The sequence below is a fragment of the Perognathus longimembris genome, chromosome 3, assembly GCF_023159225.1.
Source record: "Perognathus longimembris pacificus isolate PPM17 chromosome 3, ASM2315922v1, whole genome shotgun sequence".
NCBI classification, from domain to species: domain Eukaryota; kingdom Metazoa; phylum Chordata; class Mammalia; order Rodentia; family Heteromyidae; genus Perognathus; species Perognathus longimembris.
Genome location: NC_063163.1, coordinates 73,989,773 through 74,009,343, shown reverse-complemented (window position 1 = coordinate 74,009,343; position 19,571 = coordinate 73,989,773). Strand labels below are relative to the sequence as shown.

The 19,571-nt window shown below is 58.8% G+C and overlaps 3 protein-coding genes across 15 annotated transcripts in view; 1 reads left to right on the top strand and 2 right to left on the bottom strand.

Annotated features, from left to right (window-relative positions):
• Nfix (nuclear factor I X) overlaps positions 1–1,244 on the top strand; it is a 92,034-nt gene extending 90,790 nt beyond the window's left edge. For all 5 annotated transcript variants that reach the window (XM_048342398.1, XM_048342396.1, XM_048342397.1 and 2 more), the window contains one exon: positions 1,195–1,244. Coding sequence is in view for 3 of the 5 variants with exons in the window: in XM_048342396.1 (XP_048198353.1) it covers positions 1,195–1,209 (15 nt within the window). In the remaining 2 variants the exon portion in view is untranslated. The remainder of the gene's footprint in view (positions 1–1,194) is intronic.
• Positions 1,245–5,034: 3,790 nt separating this feature from the next.
• Lyl1 (LYL1 basic helix-loop-helix family member) lies at positions 5,035–8,563 on the bottom strand. Its single transcript, XM_048342409.1, has 4 exons — positions 7,956–8,563; positions 6,837–7,192; positions 6,652–6,743; positions 5,035–5,946 (listed from the first exon to the last, which is right to left on the bottom strand). Exons 2-4 carry the CDS (start codon positions 7,166–7,168, stop codon positions 5,519–5,521), a joined length of 852 nt encoding a protein of 283 aa, XP_048198366.1. The 5' UTR covers positions 7,169–7,192; positions 7,956–8,563; the 3' UTR covers positions 5,035–5,518.
• Positions 8,564–9,981: 1,418 nt separating this feature from the next.
• Trmt1 (tRNA methyltransferase 1) lies at positions 9,982–19,467 on the bottom strand. Of its 9 annotated transcripts, none has more exons than XM_048342378.1 (17): positions 19,310–19,467; positions 17,763–18,037; positions 16,569–16,624; positions 15,835–15,977; positions 15,427–15,614; positions 13,870–13,985; positions 13,679–13,791; positions 12,429–12,577; positions 12,245–12,331; positions 12,089–12,158; positions 11,860–11,994; positions 11,684–11,769; positions 11,487–11,595; positions 11,327–11,403; positions 10,625–10,744; positions 10,396–10,525; positions 9,982–10,276 (listed from the first exon to the last, which is right to left on the bottom strand). In XM_048342378.1, the coding sequence occupies exons 2-17, from the start codon at positions 18,011–18,013 to the stop codon at positions 10,127–10,129; spliced, it is 1,980 nt and encodes a 659-aa protein (XP_048198335.1). In that variant the 5' UTR covers positions 18,014–18,037; positions 19,310–19,467; the 3' UTR covers positions 9,982–10,126. The 9 variants fall into 9 exon arrangements, with proteins under 9 accessions (XP_048198335.1, XP_048198341.1, XP_048198339.1 ...); XM_048342384.1 differs by having other exon boundaries at positions 17,763–17,960; positions 19,310–19,319; XM_048342382.1 differs by lacking the exon at positions 19,310–19,467 and adding an exon at positions 18,248–18,317 and having other exon boundaries at positions 17,763–17,960.
• Positions 19,468–19,571: the final 104 nt, after the last annotated feature.

Sequence of the window (19,571 nt, the reverse complement as noted above, 5' to 3'; positions counted from 1 at the left end):
ATCTCTGGCTGCTTTGGAAATGTGGTACCTCACCTGTGCAGGGCCCTCACCCACTCTAACAGGCTGGGCTTTAAGCAGTATATAGGGGTTCCTGTATTCTCATGATGGCTGCACAGGCAGTAGCTGTGGAGACGCAGGAGTCTTAGCCCCGTCACCTGAAGGCCCAAGGGATGCTGTGTGCCCTCAGGCAGTCTACCCACCCTCTGCACTTGCCATCACTGTGGGATTAGGGCATGGGTGTTGTGACTGGGTGTCTGTGCGCACTTCAGTTGGCTCTTCCAGGTCCCTGTAGACTAGCGTTTGTGACATAGAACTTGGAAGGGACCTCGTGTGTGGCTTCAGAGACTTCCATTTGCTGTGAAGGTGCTGTCTGGTGTGCTTAGAAAGAGTCCCTGGCCCACCAGTCACAAAGCGGGCCCCTGAACGGGGAGGCTGCCATTCAGCCAGTTTGTGGGGTCCACCCTGTGTGCTTGGGTTTCCTGTGTGTGGGGATAGAGCGCCGCCTACTGGTGTCCAGAGGAAGCAATGCCCACCCCAGGGAGCCTCGGCTCCTTCCACAGCACGGCTGCCGCCCTGAGGGTAGAGGAGCCTGCAGGGTGGGCTCCCGCCCCTCCCCCCAGGCCTGGCACTGCTAGGGCTCGAAGCCATGTGGCTCCCCCACCCCCAGCCTTTCAGCCTGTGGGACCTGGCTGGGCTGTACAGACGGGAATTTCTGTTTTTAATCCAAAGAGACAGAAAGAAAACTCAAGCAAGAAGCTGGGCCACCCCACCCACTCCCCAAACCCCTCTGGGTACAAAAGCCCCAGCCTGGCATCCTCCCCACCCTGCAGGACCCACACAAAAACCCAAACAATCGCAAACATGGCCAGATCTTAGTTTGTGCCAGCGCCCGCCATGGGGGTCCTGCCTGCTGGGCACGGTGCCCACAGGCTGGCCAGCTGGACTTCGGCACTGGGGAGCAGGGTCTGGGGGGATTCCTGTGGAGAATCCTGTGGGGAGAACAGGGTGCACCTCCTCTTACATGTGGGGTGGCTGCCAGGCATCTTGCAGCACCCTGAGCAGTTGAACCCCAAGGGGACAAAGGGCCCCAAGGTCCCAAGGCCAGCCCCAAGGGAGATGGGACCAGCCCCAGCTCCTCTCATTTTCTCCCTCTGTCTCTCTCTCCTCTCTGTGTCTCTTTGGCTCCTCTTTCAGTCCTGGTTCCTCTGATAAGATCAACAAAGAAAAAAGAAAATGAAAAGAAGAGGTCCCTCAAAGGGGGAGAGAAGCAATTTTGAGACATAGAAAAATCCCCCAGCCCAGTCCAGCCCCACCGACAAGCAAAACTTCGAAGTCTTCAGCCATCAGCCCCTCCCTCCTCCAGCCCAGGGAGCCCCGGACCGCGCAGCCCTGCGGAGCTGCGCGCCTACAGCCACGCAGAAAGAAACACGCGTGAAGCGCTCTGTCAAGCAGAGGACAAACAAAAGGAAGGGGTGCTGCGGGGCTCCCCGCACTCACACAGCACCCAGGCCGCGAGCAGCTCCGTCCTGAAGGGCCCTGCCGCCCCCCACCCTTCCTGGCCCCAGCTTCCCAGGGCGCCCGTGGACTAGCTTGTAAAGATGGTGGGGAGCAGACCCCCGTGCTCTTCCCCTCCGCACCCCACCCCTCTCCCTCCCGGCCTCGGCTCCAGCTTCTCCCCCTCCACTGCGGCTTGGGACCGGCTAGGGAGGCTCCCGGGTGAGCAGGAGGCGCCCCCTGGAGCTGGCTGGGAGTCCAGCCGCTCGGCAGGGAGGGCGTCCTGCCATCCTACCCCGGCCGCCGGCCCATCCGGCTGGGCCTCTCCGTACAGTCCACGGGGCAGGGGGGAGGGGGGGAAGCGTGGCCCCCGACGGGCCCGGGCTCTGCGGGTCGGGGGCGCTGCCCGGGGGAAGGGAGGGAGGGCTCCGGGCCCGGGTCTTCCCGCACCCCAGCCCTGCATGTCGGCGCCCCCGCCCCGCCCCACCGGTCCTGGCCCCCCGCGCGCGCAGCCCTGCCGGGGCCGGCCTGGGAGCGGAGCCCAGAGGGGACCCGGAGCCCAGCGCGGAGCTGAGGCCGCCACCGGCGCTAGGTAGGAGTCGGGGTTGCGGGGGAGGGGGAATCTTCCTCTTCCAGAGTGTTCTGCAGCCCCTGGCCCCCTCCCGCCGCACCCCACGCCCTCCCCGTCTCCGCTGTCACGTCTTGACTCTTTCTTTAAGGGTGGGGCAGTCGTCGTTTGGGTCTTTCGCGCCCTCGTAGGGGAGCCCTCCTCCGCGGGAGCAATTCGGGAACAATTTGGTACCACACCACAGGAAGTAGCTGTCCCCAGCCCTCCCTCCTGGGGCGGCCCCTGGGAGGGAGGGGAGCGCGGGCTCACCCGGCCCTTCGGGGTGTGGCGTAGCCCCTCTGGCTTGTCTTTCTGTGCCTTACTCCCCCTCCCTGCGTCTCCCCCAAGTCCTTGTGCCTCTCTTTCTCTCTTTCGTATGGTATGAAAACACAAAGCACAGGTCAGGATCCTCTGGAAGTCAATCATCCGACATTGCACCACGGAGGGGTGGGTGAGGGGCTTTATTTATTGAGAGTCTGGTGGGTGCGGCTGTGGCCCTGAGCGGGCAGAGGGCGGGGGCGCAGGTCCGGGGTCCTCCTCGTGGGAAGCCGCCCCTCGGGGTTGCCGCCCGCCACCCCTTGTCCTCCCGGCCGGGCCTCCTCAGGCAGGCGTGGCGCGGGGCTGAGGGGCAGAGGACCCGGACGAGACCCGGGAGCGAGGCCCGGGCAGGGGCCGGGCGGCCGGGCGTGACGCGCGGTCAGAGTGCAATGATTCTCCAGTGTGGCTAAACAGGGTCAGAGCCGAGGGCGGGGAGGGCCGCCGCCCGCCGCGTGTGCTCCGCCGTCGAGGGAGACGATCTGGGCGCGGGGCGCCGCCCGGGCGAGGTCGGAAGCTGCAGGCAGCTGGGCTCGGGCTGGAGGCGCCCGGAGGGGCTCCCTAGGCAGACCGGGTGCCCCCTTCCCCAGGGAGGGGTGTGCGGGGAGGGGGCAAATGGGGGGGCAACGGATGTGGGGATGTGTTAGGAGAGAAAAAAAACCCACAAAAATATATATGGGGGAAATGAACTTTTTTTTTTCATTGAACCAAGTGCAATGCATCAGAGAGTTTTCCTATCTTTGTATGTTAGATATTGTTAAGAAAAAAATTCTATTTTTGTTGTAATGTCCTCGCGGCTCTGGGGACGCTAAAAGAACTGGGCCTGCCCCGCCCTGTGCGGGGGGTAACGAAAGCTGAGTGTTTTTTCTTTTTCTGCCTTTTTTCTTTTTTTGTTCGTTTTCTTTTTTTTTTTTTTTTTTAATCGTTTTCCTGCGTTGACGAGGATGACCTGGGGTTTTTATTTGTTTCGTCGTTCGTTCTGGGTTTTGGTGGGAGGGCTGAAGGAAATGTTCACATTTTCGAGTTTAAAAAACAAAAACCTTGACATTGAAAAAAATCAACCAACACAAGATCAAAAAAAAAGGAAAAGGACGAGAGAAAAATTATTTTTAAGATAATTCAACATAAAAACCCTGGTGCTTCTTACATTATAAAGTACGTTTTAAGAAACCCACAAACTATTATACATAAGTTTATGAATCAATTAAATATCCTGCACTTGTTAGAAACACGCATACCCCTTCTTTGTTGAGTTTAACGGAACGGGACAGCGGCGCACGCCCGCCGATGGCGGGGCTGCTGGCTGCGGGTCTCCCCGGGCACCCCCTTCCTGGGGCCCCGCGCCCCCTCCTCGCCCCACTCCCGCCTGGGCACGGAGGAGGGGCGCTGCGGGGGTCCCCGCCCCCTCCGCAGAGGTCAATGCCAACGAACAAACGTCCCTTCCTTTCTCCCTCTCCGCCCGCCCGGCCCCAGCGCCCTTCTTTGAGCCAGACGCCAACTTGACCCTCACCAGCATTATCAGGAGCGCGCTCTGCAAGTTGGTCGTTTCCTCCCCGACCCCCCTTCCCCGGCGCCCCCCACTTGACACCACCCCCACCCCCCACCCCGGAAGGAAGGCTCGATGCTCCAGGACAGAACCAGCCACGCCGACAGGTCGACCTGCCCAGGCCTGCGCACGCACACACGCACACGGCACCCTCCCCCCCTACCCCGCACACAGCCCACAGCCCCCACCCCGCAACCAGCCCCGACAACTGCCTTACACACCCGCCCCGCGCTGGCCGGCCGACCTAGTGCCTTGTTCTCACCCCCGTGCTGGCGGAGCGGACGCCGCGCTCTGGGTCCCCGAGGGGCCGGGTGGCTCCGACCACCCCCCACCCCACCCCGACCGTGCAGAACGGACCCCCCCTCACACACACACACGAGAGAAAAGTAAAGGAGCAATAAAGTCACGAGAACTTTCGTCCCCTAATTGAGAGCCCGAGGGGCATCCCAGCCCCCTTCTGCTTCCCTCCACCCCACTCACCCTCCCTGGGGCGCCTCCTTTCCCTATCCCCCCTCCCCCACCCCACCCCAAGCCAGCCTGGGCCAGCCCCACTTTGGCCCCTCCCGGGAGATCCGTGCGCCCGACCAGCACCAGCATCGCGGACCGCGAAGGCCGCCCGTCCCGTCAAACAAGTTTCTTCTTAGGCTAAGAAACGCAGTATATACGAGTATCTCTATATATAGTACTAATGGATTTGGTGTGCTTCCTCTTAGCGTCCCCCTCCCTCCCTCCGCTCCCCCCCATCGGCCTGGTCTCTCCCCTTCCTACCCCCTCCCCCCCCCCCCCCGTCTCTGCACTGAGATACATAAGAAACAAGGGTAGTTTACTGTCTGTTTTGTTTTCTGGGTTTTCAGTGTCCTAGCGGAATGCAAGTAGGCAGCCAGCCCGTCTGTCCCCTCCCGCCTGCCCCGCCCCGTCACTGCGCTTCTGTTATACCATCTTTGCCTGACTCTCTCCGGCTTCTCCATTGAATGGCTAATGTGTATGTGAAATAAAGAAAATAAAGAAAAAAAAACAAAAGCAACTGCGCCCAGAGCCTCAGCTGACGCCACCGATCATCATCAATCTGGCCATCGATCCATCGGGCCGGACCCGGGAGGGCTGAGTCCTTGCGCCGTCCAGGGGCGTCCGTCCCAGGGGTCGCCAGGAGGGGGCACTGGTGGGCGACGCCGAGCCGCCCGTCCCCTCACGACCCCGGCCGGCCGGGGAGGGCCCGGGGAGCGGGCATCATGGGGTCCTCGCACGTTCACGTGGCTGGTGCCCTGCCCTCGCCCCTGGGAAGGGGGTGCGGCGAGGTCACGGGGGGGGGGGGTGATGTCAGCAGGCAGTTAAAAATATGTGTTTAAGTCTGCGGGGGCGGGGGGGGGGGTGGTTCTCCAGTTCTCCAGTCTTCCTCGCCCTTCCCGGGGCGTCTCCACTGGTCCCGCCTGGGGAAAATTCACTCCGGAACAGCAGAGTCGTTGGCGTGTCTGGTCCTCAGGTCCTCCAGATCTTGGGGGTCCCCTGATGCGGATTGCGCCCCACTCCCCCATCATCAGAGGCGTCGCAGCCGGGGGTCACCGCACCTCGGGACTCAGAGCCACCTGCTCCACCTTGATGGGCCGCGCCTTCCCGCCCGGGGGGCCGTCGGAGCTCCCCGAGAGAGCGGGCTGGGGGCGCGTGGCCGCCGCGGCCCGGCAGGCCGCCCCGGCCTCCAGCCGGGCGCCGCCCTCCGAGCCTCCGCCCCGGGTTGCCGGCCGCCGGCGAGGCCCGGGCAGGGCGGGGCCCGCGGCCAGCGCCGCCGCCTGATCCCGCAGCAGCCGCACCAGGAAGCCGATGTACCTCATGGCCAGGCGCAGCACTTCATTTTTGCTGAGCTTCCGGTCGGGCGGGTGAGTGGGCAGCAGCTTCCGGAGCTCGGCGAAGGCGCCGTTCACGTTCTGCTGCCGCCAGCGCTCACGGCTGTTGGTGAACACGCGCCGGGCCACCTTCTGGGGCTGGTGCCCTGCGGGCCGGAGGAGGGGCCTGGGTGGGCGGCTGGGCCGGGTCGGGGATGGCAGGCACCCCTGCAGCCGCCTAGCACCCACGTGCAGACAGCTTTCCTCCCCGGGGCCCTCTAGACGTGGACCCCAAGGGTTCCCAGGCTGCTCAGCCCACACTAAGGCCCTGCTGCGCGCAGCTCCGCGCCCCTCCATGGCAGTGATGGGCTGAGATCACCTGGGAACCATCTCCTACCACTCAATATGGGCCATCCTCGCCCTGGAACCCTCATGCTGAGATGTCCTTGTATGCTGTATTCTGAGGGTGCTCCTGGTTTGGAGAGGTGCCCCCATCCCCTTGCGCCAGTGTCCTGTGGCTGGTGGGAAAGGGGGTGGATTCGTGGCCAAGATGATGGATGTGGTGGCTCAAGGCAGTTTTTGTATGGCTGTGACTTTCCTGTGTAGCTGTGGTTCTCTACTCGACTCGTGTGGTTATGGTTGTGTGGCTGGCCCCTGTGGCTGTCTTTTTCATGGCTATGCATTGCAGGGGCACTATCGTTTTGGGGGTTCCCAGTCCCCACTGTGGCAGCATTGGAGCAGAAGCTGTGGTCTTGAATGCATTTGGCTACAACCTATATGGGGCTCAGTGTGGGTGTGTGGGAAACCTCTCCCTGTGGAAGGGGATGGGGCACCTGTGCACACTCGAGTACACACACACACATCACCCTCACCCTCAGTCAGGTCCAGGTCACAATGGCTTGGTCTCCGCTTCAGCCTACTGCTAGGCAAGATGCCAAAAGGTCCTGCCGGCCCAATGTAGACGCTGTAAGGGGTTGTGGGTCACAAATGCCTTTGTGGGCAAGCACCCTGGTCACCAGTCTCCAGCATCCCCTTCCAGCCCTTTCTCCCCACTGACCTGTTGAGGAAGGGGTGAGGGGGGTAGTGCAGGGCCAGGGTGGGTGGAGCAGATCCTAGAGAGGACAGGTGCAGCATGGGGGGCCGTAGGGCGCTCAGCTCCGTGGTGGGCACGGCTGGGCCTGGGAGCCGAGTGTGAGCCAGGCTGATCACTGGCACACCAGGAGGCAGCCGGGGTGGGGCAGGGCCTTGATGGCCTACCACATCTGTGGGTGGGGGCTCAGGGGAGGCAGACTTTGGGATCCCAGAGGGCACTGGGCTGGGAGCACCTGCCATCTCCGCCTTTTCAGTCATGACGGGGCCCACCTCCGCCTGGGCTTGGGGTGGGCACATGGACCCTGAGGAGGGGGTGCTCACCTGTGGGAGGAAGGGGGAAGAGGTGGTGGGGAGGAAGACCAGGTAGATACTAAAGGGGCTCCCTTGATAGGAGGGAGAGGCAGGAGGAGGGAGGGCGGGGGTGGAGGAGGGGAAGCACAGGAACGCCTCCCACATGGGCTGCTGGGGGGCATGGAGCCTGGAGTGCCTTCTCTGAGCTGTGTGTGAGAGGATCCGGGCTAATTTCCTTAATCCCAGCTCCACTGCCACCTTCCTCCGAAGGTAGAAGCCCCTTGCTGACCCCAGGAGGCCCCCAAGCCCTGCAGTTGGCTGTCACCCTGAAATCTTATCCTGACACCCCCCCATTGGCTCTTGGTGCCACAGGACCTTGGGATTCCTCCCTGATCATCCCACCCCCGCCCTCCCCTCTGGCCCTCTAGGGTTCTCATCGCTGCCACACAGCTTTCCCTCCCCCCTCCTGGCCTCTCACTGGTCTTCCAATCTCCTGACCCAACTACTTACTGACACTGTGACACTCCCCCCACCAAAGGGCTGATGGTGTGATCCCCAACCCCCCAACCCCAGGAATCACACCCCTACTTCTCCCTCTCTGGCACCCTGCTGCTCTCTAACCCCCCCCCCCCATCACCTTTGCACCCTGCTTAAGCTTTGCTGTTTGCTAGGTAAGCTCCTGGGCCTGGGATGCTCTAGTAACCCGGGGTGCTCTCAGGCCTGTCCTCCCCAGCGGGATGGATGGACAGACTGGCAAAGGGCTACAGAGGGTGTTGCACCATCCCCCCCTTACCCCGGTTCTGTCCCCGCGTTCTGATGATCGTCTTGGCTCTGTCTTCAGGGCAGGACGTTCAGGCCCGGCTGCAGTGTCCGCGGTCCCATAGGGTAAACGCCCTCCAGGCCGCCCCCTCGGGCCCCTCCTGGGTTCCCCAGGGTCCGGGCGGCCGCGGCCGGCGGTCAGCGTGGGTCCCGGGAACCCCGGGAACAGGGGTAGCTGGGGGGCTGGCCTGCCTTCTCCCCGCCCCCAGCGGCGGGTTTCCTCCCTCTCAACCCTGGCTCAGGGGCCAGAGGATGCTGGGCCGCCACAGATAAGGTCCCAGTCGCCTGGCCGCGCCTGATAAGGAGCCGGGCTGACCCCGGAGGAAACCGGGGGGGCGGGAGCCCTAGTGCCCTGGCCCCGCCCCAGGACCCCGCCTGGGCAGTCACCCCTCAGGGCAGCCTCTTCCCCTCAGTGCTCTCAGATCCTGGAGGACCCACGGCCTCAGCACACAAGCTGTGGGAGATGCCCGGATGCATGCAAAGGGAAACCGAGGCAAGGCAGCTTGGACCTCTGGGCCCTCTGTAGGCCTGCTGGGGCCCCTTTCCGGCCGCTGGCCGCGTGACCCAGGGGCCCCAGCCCGGTCCTCTCCCCACCCTGCCTGGTTCCTCTTTTTACTGATCTTCTCCCGCCTTCTCCTCCACCCACCCCCAGCAGGCACTGCGGGGAGGGGAGCACTTCTGATCCGCTGGCGGTGAGGATCCTGGGAGCATTGGTTTCCTAGGGTCAGGGTTGGGGGGGTCTTACGAAGCTGCCCTTAAACTCCTCACAAAGGGAACCTCTAAATTACAGGATTACAGTGGTACCAGCAGGAGGGGAAGGGCGTGCACCCCTGTAATCCCAGACTCAGAGGCCGAGAGCTGAGGATCACAGTCTGAGGCCAATCCAAGCAGGAAGGTCCCAAGACTCCCATGAACCAGCAAAAAGCCGCAGTGGAGCTGTGGCTCACTGATGGAGCGCCAGCCAGCTCAGACAGCGCCCAAGCCGAGTTCAAGCCCCAGCAGCGGTACAGAAAGAAAAACAAAATCCCAGTGGCTCAAGTCGGTAGTATCACTGGAGAAGGCAGGGTTCTGAAGCGCCACTGCGGGAGACCTCTCCGATTCCCCCCCCTCCCATTATGTTGGGGCCCCAGGGCACAGGCAGGGACCCAGAACCACAGCCACAGCTTCTCGGCAGGAAAACATTAACTCTGAGCCCCAACAACATTCTGGGATCAGCCCCATCCCGCCGTGGAGACGCAGGGTGCACACAATGGAGAAGCCTTTGGAGCGCAGCCCCCCCTCTGGCCACAGTGGAGACGCAGGGTGCACACGGTGCAGAAGCCATTGGGGCGCAGGGCACTCCCCCGGGCTGCTGTGGAGATGCAGGATGCACATGGTGCAGAAGCCATTGGGGCGCAGGGCACCCCCCTCCCCCGGCCGCCATGGAGATGCAGGGTGCACACAGTGCAGAAGCCATTGGGGCCAGGAACCACCCCCGCCCCCCCACCCCCCGCCGTGGCTCTGCTGGCGGGGGGAGGGGCACAGCTCCCTTTACTGGGCGTCAGGGCAACAGCCAGGGCCGCACAGCCCTGGGGTTGCAGGGCAGGAAACACCTGGTCTGGAGCGGATGCCTTGGACGCCTGGTTCCCGCATGGCTTCCGCCACTGCGGCCCAGGCGAAAGCCAAGCCATAAACAAACAGGGCCGCGGGAGGGGAGGCCACGTGGGGGGTGCGTGGCACCAGCGCCAGCGGCAAGCAAGCGCTGGCCCAATGGAGGGGGCGGGCCTCTGCCCGGTGTGCGCGAGCGCCACCGCGTGGCCACCTCGGGGAACTACAGGCAGCAGTTCAGGGGCAGCAGATGAGGCTTCCCTGGCGGTAAGGAACACCACGCAGAAAGACATTAAGGGATATTTTTATTTGTCAGCCGTGGGACTTGAACTCCTGGCCTAGGTGAAGTCCCTGAGCCTCTGTGTGCTCAAGGCTAGCGCTCTACCACTTTGAGCCACAGCTCCATTTCTGGCCTTTTAGTTTATTGTAGATAAAAGTCTCACAGACTTGACTTCCCTAGGCTGGCTTTGAACCACGACCCTCAGATCTCAGCCTCCCAAGTAGCTAGGATTACAGGCGTGAGCCACTGGCGCCCAGCAGGGGCATCTTTTTATTGGCTTAGTCTACCCCTGGCCCAGCAGCAGCTGCTGGCCTGGGAGAGCTCTGGTAGGGGGTCTCTGGACAGTCCATGGGGGCAGCATCGACGGGGGTTCTGAGTGCAGGGGGGCTGTGTGAGTAGCAGCACTGGTCTCCCCGCTGACAGGTACCCTGGGAGGGAAAGATGATGGGGATCCTGCCGACCCAGTGAGTTCGCTCCCAACACATGCCCAGACGTAGGTAGGAGGGGAACCCAGGTGCCCAACAGTGGGGGAGAGATGGCACCTCACCTCCTTGAACCGCTTGCAAGGAAATGTCTTGAGGCGGGCAGCCCTCTGGGCCAGGTCCTCGGCTGGCTCTTTCCTCTTATTCTGCAGAACTCGGCGTTTTTCCTCTATAGTTTCACTGGCTGCCTTACCCCTGGGCAGAGATGTGGAGCTGGGCCTCCATCTGGCCTCCCTCCCACCACTCTGAACAAGCACCCCCCCCCCCCCCCACACACACAACCCTACCACTTACCCTGGCCGAGCTCGGGGCCGGGGACCCCAGTTGGCCTCTGGGTTGGCCTGGAAGCGCTTGAGGCCTCGCTGGCGGGAGCTTGGGTTGGCATCCTCTCGGATGGTGAAGTTGGCCTGAAGCCTAGATAAGTGGGGGTGAGGGCTGGTGACTATGTGGACATACACAGCACCCCAAACCCACACCTGGCCACCTCCACACCAGGGTTTTTTCATTTACTACTGAGTCAACACTGTTCTGCAAGACAGCAACCGAGTGGACCTGTCCTCCTCAGGAAGACAGAATTGCTAGCTGGGTATGTAATCCCAGCACTTGGGGGGTGGGGTGGGTGAGATTTGAGGATTGAGGTGCATGAAAAGTCTGTGAGGTTCTTACCTATAACCAGCAAAAAGCTGGAAGTGGAGCTGTGGTTCAAGGGGTAGAGCAGCACTAGACTCAAGTATAAAAGCTCAAGGACAGTACCCAGGATTGGCACTGGTGCATGCATGCGCACACACACAGAACTCTGCGCTCTGATTCAAGCACTCAAGGACCCTGTGGGTCCCATGAGCTGGTGGGGAGGGGTGAGGTCTCAAGGGGAGGGCAGAGGAGAGGTAGAGCAGATTCTGGATCATGAATGGGCTCCAGTCTGGGTAGGGGAGTGCCGGGGCATCCCTGTGTTCTTGTGGGTCACTCCCAGCCCCTTCAGTCCTCTAGCCTACAAACCTGGGCTCTACACTGAGAATGCGGAATGCAGGGCTGCTCTCTGACAGCCGCTCGCGTTTCACAGGGCACTCCTTCTCCTGGAGACAGAGGTGAGGGATGTTGGGTTCGGGGCCTTTGGGTGCCCAGCCCTCCGAGCCCCCCGGGTAACAGACCCCCTCACCCAGCAGCGCATGATGTCCCACAGGGCGGAGGATGGGGCGTTGGTCTTCACGGCATTCTTACAAGCATGGGACAGCGACACCTGGAAGCCAGCATGGAGGAGGGCCGACCTGGGGAAGGGCAGGGACAGTGAGGGCACCTGGGGCCCAGAGCCAAGTCTGCGCAGGCCGGGGCCTCCCTGGCCTTTCTGGAACTTACCGCAGCTGCAGGAGGCTGGGCGTGTTGCAGTGGATGGTGGAGCTTAGCTGGTCCAGTGTGTAGTAGAGAGGGGTATCTGGGAGCTCCTGGAAGGGGAGGGGGAAAACCACATGGGCATGGTGGGTCTGGAGGCATGGGCGCGCAGACATGGCGGTGGGCACCCTGCTGGTCCCCACCTCGGTGATGACGCTCAAGACCCCTCGGATCCGCTGCGAGGTGTGAAAGCGGCCGGGGTTCACACTCACAGCCTCAAGGACATGGCCCACGAAGTCCAGGTTGTGGATGGGCACTGCCCACAGGGGGCCGCCGAGCTGGTGGGACACGCGGGCACAGGTGAACGGGGGACGGCGGAGAAGGCCGGGGGCCCCCCACCACATCCCGCCCCACCCGCTGCCCGGCCTGCACCTGGTGTCGCTGTCCACAGTGCTCACACTCGGGGCTCACTGGAGGGCCGCAGGCCGCCGAGAACTTGACTCTGCAAAGAAAGGGGTGGTTAGGGGTGATTCTGGGGTGCCCCCCCAGAGGTCCCCTCCCCGCCCCCCCCCGTACTCCCAGGCTCACCGGCCGCCAGCGGCCTCCGAGGCTTTCCCCAAGCGCTGTAGGTGGAAGGCACCGCAGCCCACGCACTGGAACACCAGGGCCTGCTTGCTAAGGACACGAGTGGTGGCCGGGAGGTCACGTGGCCTGCCCCCACGCCAGGCTCCTCCCTCACCCCACCTGACCCTCCCTCTCTGGGCACGCTGACCTGGCTGAGGCTTTGACTTTGGCCTGGCCGGTGAAGACGCGCACAAACACACGCACATAGAAGTCAGCGCTGATACTGAGCAGTGGTTCGATGAAGCGCTGGTAGCAGTTGGCGCGGAGGTCCAGGCTGTGTAGCACGATCCGCAGCGCCTAGGGCCGCAGGGGCCGGGGTCAGCCCATCCCCCGCGGACCCAGGCGGTGGTTCCTGGGTTCCATTCTTGGCCCTATAGTCCCATAACCCTTGGGAAGCTGGCATCACCCTTCAGTGCTTCAACATAAACAGCACACAGGTTCAGCAACACAGCCTGCTGTACCAAGTGGGCACTGCAAAACTGAGGGGGTCTTCTTGCCAAGAGACCTAAAGGACTAGGCCAGGGCTCACCCCTTTCTTGGCCCCTGGATGGGACCTACCCCCACCCCCAGTCCCCAAGGGAACCCAATGGGGTCCATTCTTTGGGTGCAAAAGAGGCCCAAAAGGTGAAGTCAAGTACCCAGCACAGCAGAAAATCTAGGGGTCAAATCCAGATCTGGAAAAATTACCCTTAAAAAAGATTACCTTGGGCTGGGAATGTGGTTTTGTGGTAGAGTGCTTGCCTAGCAGGCATGAAGCCCTAGGTTCCATTCCTCAGTACCACATAATGCAGAAAAAGTTAGATGTGGCCCTGTGGCTCAAGTGGTAGAGTGCTAGCCTTGAGCAAAAGAAGCCCAGGGACAGCGCTCAGGCCCTGAGTTCAAGCCCCAGGACTGGCAAAAAGAAGATTGCCTTGCCAGACAAGGTAGTTAACATCTATAACCTCGGCAATGGGAAGATTGAGACAGGAGAGCCCTGGTGGGCTACACGAGATTACACAAGACACCACACCACGAGACACCACACCGATTGCCCAAAACTTGTTTGGAGAAACTAGTCACAGGAAAAACAACAATGTAGCCAGGTGCTGGTGACTCACACTGGTAATCCTAGCTACTCTGAAGATAGAGATCTGAGGATCTCTGTTTGAAGCCAGTCCGGGCAGAAAAATCCATGAGACTCTTATCTCCAATGAAACAGGAGCTGTGACTCAAGTGGTTAGCCTTGAGCAAAAAGCCCAGGGACAGTGTCCAGGCCCTGAGTTCAAATCCCAGGACCAGCAGCACATAGGCGCTCACACACCAACAATGTCAGTTATAGGCTGGGTGTCCCGGCCTGGGCTAATCTGCTGAACAGGCCCCAGGTGTGGGACAGGGTGCGGGGAGGGTCCTGCTCCTCACCATCTCATGGCAGGCGCGGCTCTTGAGCGCCATGGCCCCATACTTGCTGTAGCATGTCTCGCCGCTGTTCCCTGCCAGCACAGCCATATCCGTGCAAGTGACACACAGCAGTCCTGGAGGGAGGGGCCAGCCAATGAGGTCCCCCCCAAACAGCTCTGCTCAAGCCTGTGCCCCCAGGAGCCGGTCCTCACCTCCTTCACTGACAGCCTGCACTGCAGCATCCAGAAAGGAGGCAGGGCTGCCATAAGGGTCCAGGTCAATGACATCAAAGCGCTCCGACACCCTCTGGTGCTGGTACATGAGCATCCTGCATGGGAGAGGGCCAGGTCCTCAGCCTCCCACTGGTAAATGGCTTTGGCCTTGAAATGGAGGCCAGCTTCCTGACTTCATGCTCTGAAGTTTTGTTTTAAGGTGGAGAGGAGGGAGGGTTATCTTTGTGGCTAAGGCTAGTTTCCAATTCTGGGATTTCAGCTGTGCATCACGATGCCCAGCTTGACAATCATTAGATGCATGATTTTCATCCCCAGGCCTCAGTCTACTCCTCTGTATATAACCTTGACAATGATAACACTGAGACATTCAAGTGGCCCTCCTAGTCACAAGTGTACCCGGCATGTCCTGCAGGTGATCCACTTGTGGGCTCCTCCCCAGGGTCACAGGGTCCATTAGGTTTACACTCACTGACTCTTGGCATTCAGGGAGGTGCCTGGCACAGACACTGGTGTCTGAGAAGAGACCGCCATTCATGGGAATAAATGAATAAAAGTTATGCACGAAGTTAAGTCTAAAACTGGGTGCCAGTGGCTCACGCCTGCAAGCCTAGCTACTCAGGCTGAGATCTAACAATCATGGTTCAAAGCCAGCCTGGGTAGAAAAAAGTCTCTAAGATCTTTACCTTCAATTAACCTCTCAAAAAAAGCCGGAAGTGGCACTGTGGCTCAAGTGGTACAGTGCTAGCCTTGAGCACAAAGAGTCTCAAGGACAGTGCCCAGATCCTGAGTTTAAGCTCCAGGACCAGCAAAAAAAAAAAGACGTCTAAAGCAGGGGCCAGTACTGAGAGGTTGAGGTAGGAGGAGGACCATGAGCTCAAGGCCAGCCCAGGCAACACAGCAAGACTTTGTCCTCCATAACAAAATAAAGAAGAAAAAAAACTAGAATGCTTAATTGCATTGGTCATTTTAACTTATGTAAATACATGCTAAAAACATTCCCAAAACAAAATGCATTGCTCAAAGCATGTCCTCATCATTAGTACATGCCTGCACTTCTTTCTGGCACAGACTATGAGCTGTCCAAGTTGTAGGCTTTTTTCTTGCTGTTTTTTGGCCAGTAGTACTGGGGCTTGAACTCATGGCCTTGAATTCTTGGTTGGACTTTTTTTGCTTAAGGCTGAAGCTCTACCATGCGAGCTATGCTCTTTACTCGCAACTTTTTGTTGTTTAGCAGAAGATAAGATTCTCATGGACTTTTCTGCTCTGGTTGGCTTTGAAATATGATCCTCAGATCTCACACCTCTTGAATAGCTAGGATTACAGCTGTGAACCACCAGTGCTCAGCTGGGCTATCCATAACAGGGCATTCATTGTGCAAACCCTACCAAACAAGACAACCAAGTAGGGTTCAAAGAGGCTATGTCAACTCATTTGTGGTTGTATTCTCAGAGAAGGGGAGAGGCAGCATCCACTCTAGGCAGGCAAAGTCACAACACAGTGACCTTGTCACACTAGGCAGCACTACTCGGAACTTACCGGGCATCTGCCTGGCTGGGCTGTACCAAGTGGCCCACATTATTGAGCTCGATGTTCCGACGCATAAGATCTACCGCCTGGGCAGAAGCATCATTGGCAACCACAGATCGGAGTCCAGGCACCTCTCGAGCAAACCGAATGGAGCGTAAGCCGGAAGCTGCCAGGCCCTCCAGCACCCGCAGGCCTTCCTATTGCGAGTTAAGAAAGGACCCTCATGGGCTGGGAATGTGGCTTAGCGGTAGAGAGCTTGCCTAGCATGCATGAAGCCCTGGGCTCCATTCATTAGCATCATGCACACAGAAAAACCCAGAAGTCGGTACTGTGGCTCAAGTGGTCAAGTGGTAGAGTGCTAGCCTTGAGCAAAAAAGAAGCCAGGGACCGTGCTCATGTCCTGAGTTCAAGCCCTACCTCACAGATCTCCCCCACAGCAGCTGTTCGAGGTTGGTCTCCTGGAGCCAGGTTTTCACCCTCTTTTGGTTTAAGTTTTTCATCCTCTTGTTCTGACAAGTCCACAACCACTTTCTGCAGGTTGTTCTCCCCTGGAACCTTGACTGCAGTTACAGGAGAGACAAGTCAAGGGACACAATGGCCCTTTCCTCCTCCCTCGCCCTCTCCCCATACTGCACAGTGAATCCCCAGGGCCTCCACACTTGAACTACACACCCCAGCTCATCAGTGAGAAACTTTCCCTTAATCTTCACAATACTAAGATTCATGGAAAAATGTCTTGTTTAAAACCCTAGTGGCCTCTGTACATCACCTTGTTAATAAAATTTAATCAAAAACCAAGAAAACCCTAGTGGGTGCTAGGGGCTCATGCTTGTAATCCTAGCTACTCAGAAGGCTGAGATCTGAGGATTTCAGTTCAAAGCTAACCTAAGTAGGAAAGGATGTGAACCTTTTATCTCTATTAACCACTAAACAAAGCTTTCTGAAAGTGGAGCTGTGGCTCAAATGGTAGCGTATCAACCTTGAGTGGAAAATGCTTATGGACAGTGCCTAGGCCTTGAGATTCAAGTCCCAGGACTGGCACAAAGGCACAAACAAAAAAACAACCTAGGGTACAGCAGAGTGAGGGAAGGAGAGAGGTTTTCATGACAAGACCCCCTACACACACACAAGGAACCTGAACCTGTACTCACTCTGGATTCCTTTGGCCCCAAGCTGAATTCGAGCAAACTCTGTAATTACAGCACACCTAAGGAGAGAAGAATCTGCTTACATCCACTGTAACAGAATGCCGCTCCCGTATAGTTTTCTCTTAGCCATTCATGAAAGGCAGCTGACCTGTAGCTGCCTTTCAGTAGTTGTCTTCCTTTTGTCCTTCATTCTCAATTCTAAAGAGGGCTCCCATCTGAATGATCAAGATGTTAACTAATTTTTTTTTTTTTTTGCCAGTCCTGGGCCTTGAACTCAGGGCCTGAGCACTGTCCCTGGCTTCTTTTTGCTCAAGGCTAGCACTCTGCCACTTGAGCCACAGCACCACTTCTAGCCATTTTCTATATATGTGTGTGCTGAGAAACTGAACCTAGGGCTTCATGTATATGAGGCAAGCACTCTTGCCACTAGGCCATATTCCCAGCCAACTAATTGTTTTTCCAGGTTCCTAAACCGCAGAACATTCAGGTGCCGGTGGCTCACACCTTTAATCCTAGCTATTCAGCAGGGTTGAAGATCTTGGTTTAAAGCCAGCCCAGGCAGGAATATCCCTGAGACTCAAGTCCAGCAAAAAGTAGGAAATGGAGCTGTGGCTCACATGGTAGAGGGCCAGACTTCACTTAAAGGACAGAGCTCAGGCCCAGAGTTTAAACCCTGGTAGGGACACACATTCACAAAGAACAAAACAGCAGATGACCTTCCCCAAGCCCTTCTAAAATCATTATTTCAATGTGTTAACTAATACAAGGCATGTAAACATGTTTCTGGATGTGAGGCTTAACTTGCAGACTTCTCTGCATATTAAATGAGTGATCAGTCCATTCAGAATAACAATAACCCCAGGAGGGCGACTGGAAGAATTCCGGAGAACAGAAAAGGACACACCGCCCAGGAGGACAAAGACCCCAACCAAGCTTGTAATTCTTTAGGCTCTGCTCCTCCTTTCTCTCTTCCATAAAAACCCAGAGCGGCCTCTGAGAGCTCTGGAGGATGGAGCTTTGTGGCTGAACGGGGCCCAGCTTCCAAGATGCCAGCCACTGATTAAACCTGATTTCTTCCTGCAAAGTCTTTAACTCCTGGATACTGGCCTTCCAGCAGCGGGCTCCCGGGGACATATTCCGGTAATACCTTCGATCTCACCGTCCCATTCCCTCTCTGCTAGGCTGACCCTTGCTCACGTGAGGTCCCGGTTGAACTCCTGCACTGGATTGTAGAAGACCTCATTAGCGCTGGGGAAGACGATCTTGGCGGCCCCCTCGGTGACTGTCGTCTCCGGGGCCACGGGTGGGCGCTCTTCTCCACAGGGCCCGGAGCCGTTCTCCATCGCCGCTGGAGTCGGCGGCCCTGGAGGCGAAACCCGGTCCATAATCTGGGTTCTGCAGAGGCCGCGGACGGAACGGAGGGTGAAGCTTACCCTCAGGATAGACATCCGCGGCCCCTACTGCCTGTCAACCTAATTGGGGAGGCGAGGGAAGGGGGAAACAGAGATAGTCCAAGTTGCAATCCGGGAAGACGGGGACGCATCGGAAAGTCGGGGCTCTAGACACCCCGGGGCCTCGGGAAGCGGGCGCCCCCCTTTCCCAGGGCATCCGGTCCCTGCGGAGCCGGAAGCTCTCGATGCCGTCCACACCCTCTCCCCTCACCCTGCACCTCCTCTCAGCACCTCGCTCTCGGCACCGCGCTACCCACGTCAAGACCAGGGCGCTGCCATGTTGGCCCAGAGGGCGGGCGGGTCACGTGACGGTGGCGAGCCACTCAGAGGCGCCGGCCACGGTAGGCGAACAGGGTCAAAATTCCTGGCCCAAGGAAGCGCGTCTAATGTGTTCCACTGCGGAAACCGGCTTTCCCTCTGGAGGGAAAACCTCACTGGCCCCATTTCACAGAAGAGAATATTGTGGTTCGAAAAATAGCAAAATAGGTTGGGGGAAGCACCCCCTAGTGGTCGTCTCCTGGGTGCTGTATGCACAAACTTAGAGCGTCCTGCAGGACTAACCCAGGCTCTGGATTCCATTTAGTGGGTTTGAATACCAGCCCCACCACGTGGTCCTGGGCAAGTTACTTCTACACTCAGGCTCTCACTTTCCTTACCTGTTAGCTTTCAAGGAAGGGTAAGGGTTACATGCCAAAATGTCGAGTAGTTGTAACGCTGCCTCTTAACATAGTAAACCCTCAGTGGGCTGTAACCGGTGCTGGAAGTGGGGAGAGCGGATAGTGGTCCAGTCTCAGCTCACCTCGGGGTGGAGGTGGGGGTGTGTGTGTGCGCGCGCGCAGTTGGGCTTGACCGCTGGGCCCGGGCCCGGAGTTTTCATGCTCAAGGCTGGCGTTCTATCACTCGAGCCATAGCTCCATTTCCACTTTTTTCCCCTGGCTATTTGGAGGTAACAATAGCATGGACTTTCCTGCCAGGGCTGTCTTTGAACCTGGATTCTCAGCTCTCAACCTCCTCAGTACTTGAGACTACAGGTGTGAGCCACCAGTTGCCCAGCTTTTGTTACTTCTTGGTAACTGTGTTTAACTCTCTACCCCCACCCCCACCCCACCCCCCAGTTTCCAAAACGGTCAGACAGGTTGTGAAGTTTACTAGTTACTGCTGGTCAGATGCTAACAGAAGCCGCACCGTGTAAGCATTCCTGAAAGTCTTAGCTCTTATTGTTGCCTCTTAAGCCTAAATTTAGTCTTTGCATTCGCCATCACTTGCTGTGTGATCTTCAACAGTTTTCCTCACCTGGTGCAACTTCCCAACTCCAATTAAAGGACTTTTAAACGTTGCAAGTCATGACTATTTTCATTTTACCGGAAGTTAAAGTTCAGGAAGGCCCAGAGACTAGTCCCGTCATTTTGGGACTAGATCATGGCGGGGTCGGGATCCGGTCGGCAGAACAGACCTACTGGGGAAGACCCTGAGCTGGCTACGGGAGGAGGTGGCTCAGCTGGGGAAGAGCGGGTGCGCTCGGAGCTCGGCTAGCCCGGCCTAGAGGGCGTGTCCC

Bases quoted from the DNA above. Each gene is read 5' to 3' on its own strand.
- Trmt1 (XM_048342378.1), bottom strand. From the start codon at position 18,013: ATGTCTATCCTGAGGGTAAGCTTCACCCTCCGTTCCGTCCGCGGCCTC. The intron at 15,978-16,568 runs GTGAGTACAGGT...CTGTAACTGCAG, and splicing joins TGGGGCCAAAGGAATCCAGA to TCAAGGTTCCAGGGGAGAAC. The intron at 12,332-12,428 runs GTCAGCGTGCCC...TCGTGTCCTTAG, and splicing joins AAAGTCAAAGCCTCAGCCAG to CAAGCAGGCCCTGGTGTTCC.
- Lyl1 (XM_048342409.1), bottom strand. From the start codon at position 7,168: ATGTGCCCACCCCAAGCCCAGGCGGAGGTGGGCCCCGTCATGACTGAA. The intron at 6,744-6,836 runs GTCAGTGGGGAG...AACCCCTTACAG, and splicing joins CCTCACCCCTTCCTCAACAG to CGTCTACATTGGGCCGGCAG. The intron at 5,947-6,651 runs GTGAGGGTGATG...TCCGGCCCGCAG, and splicing joins TGACCTGGACCTGACTGAGG to GGCACCAGCCCCAGAAGGTG.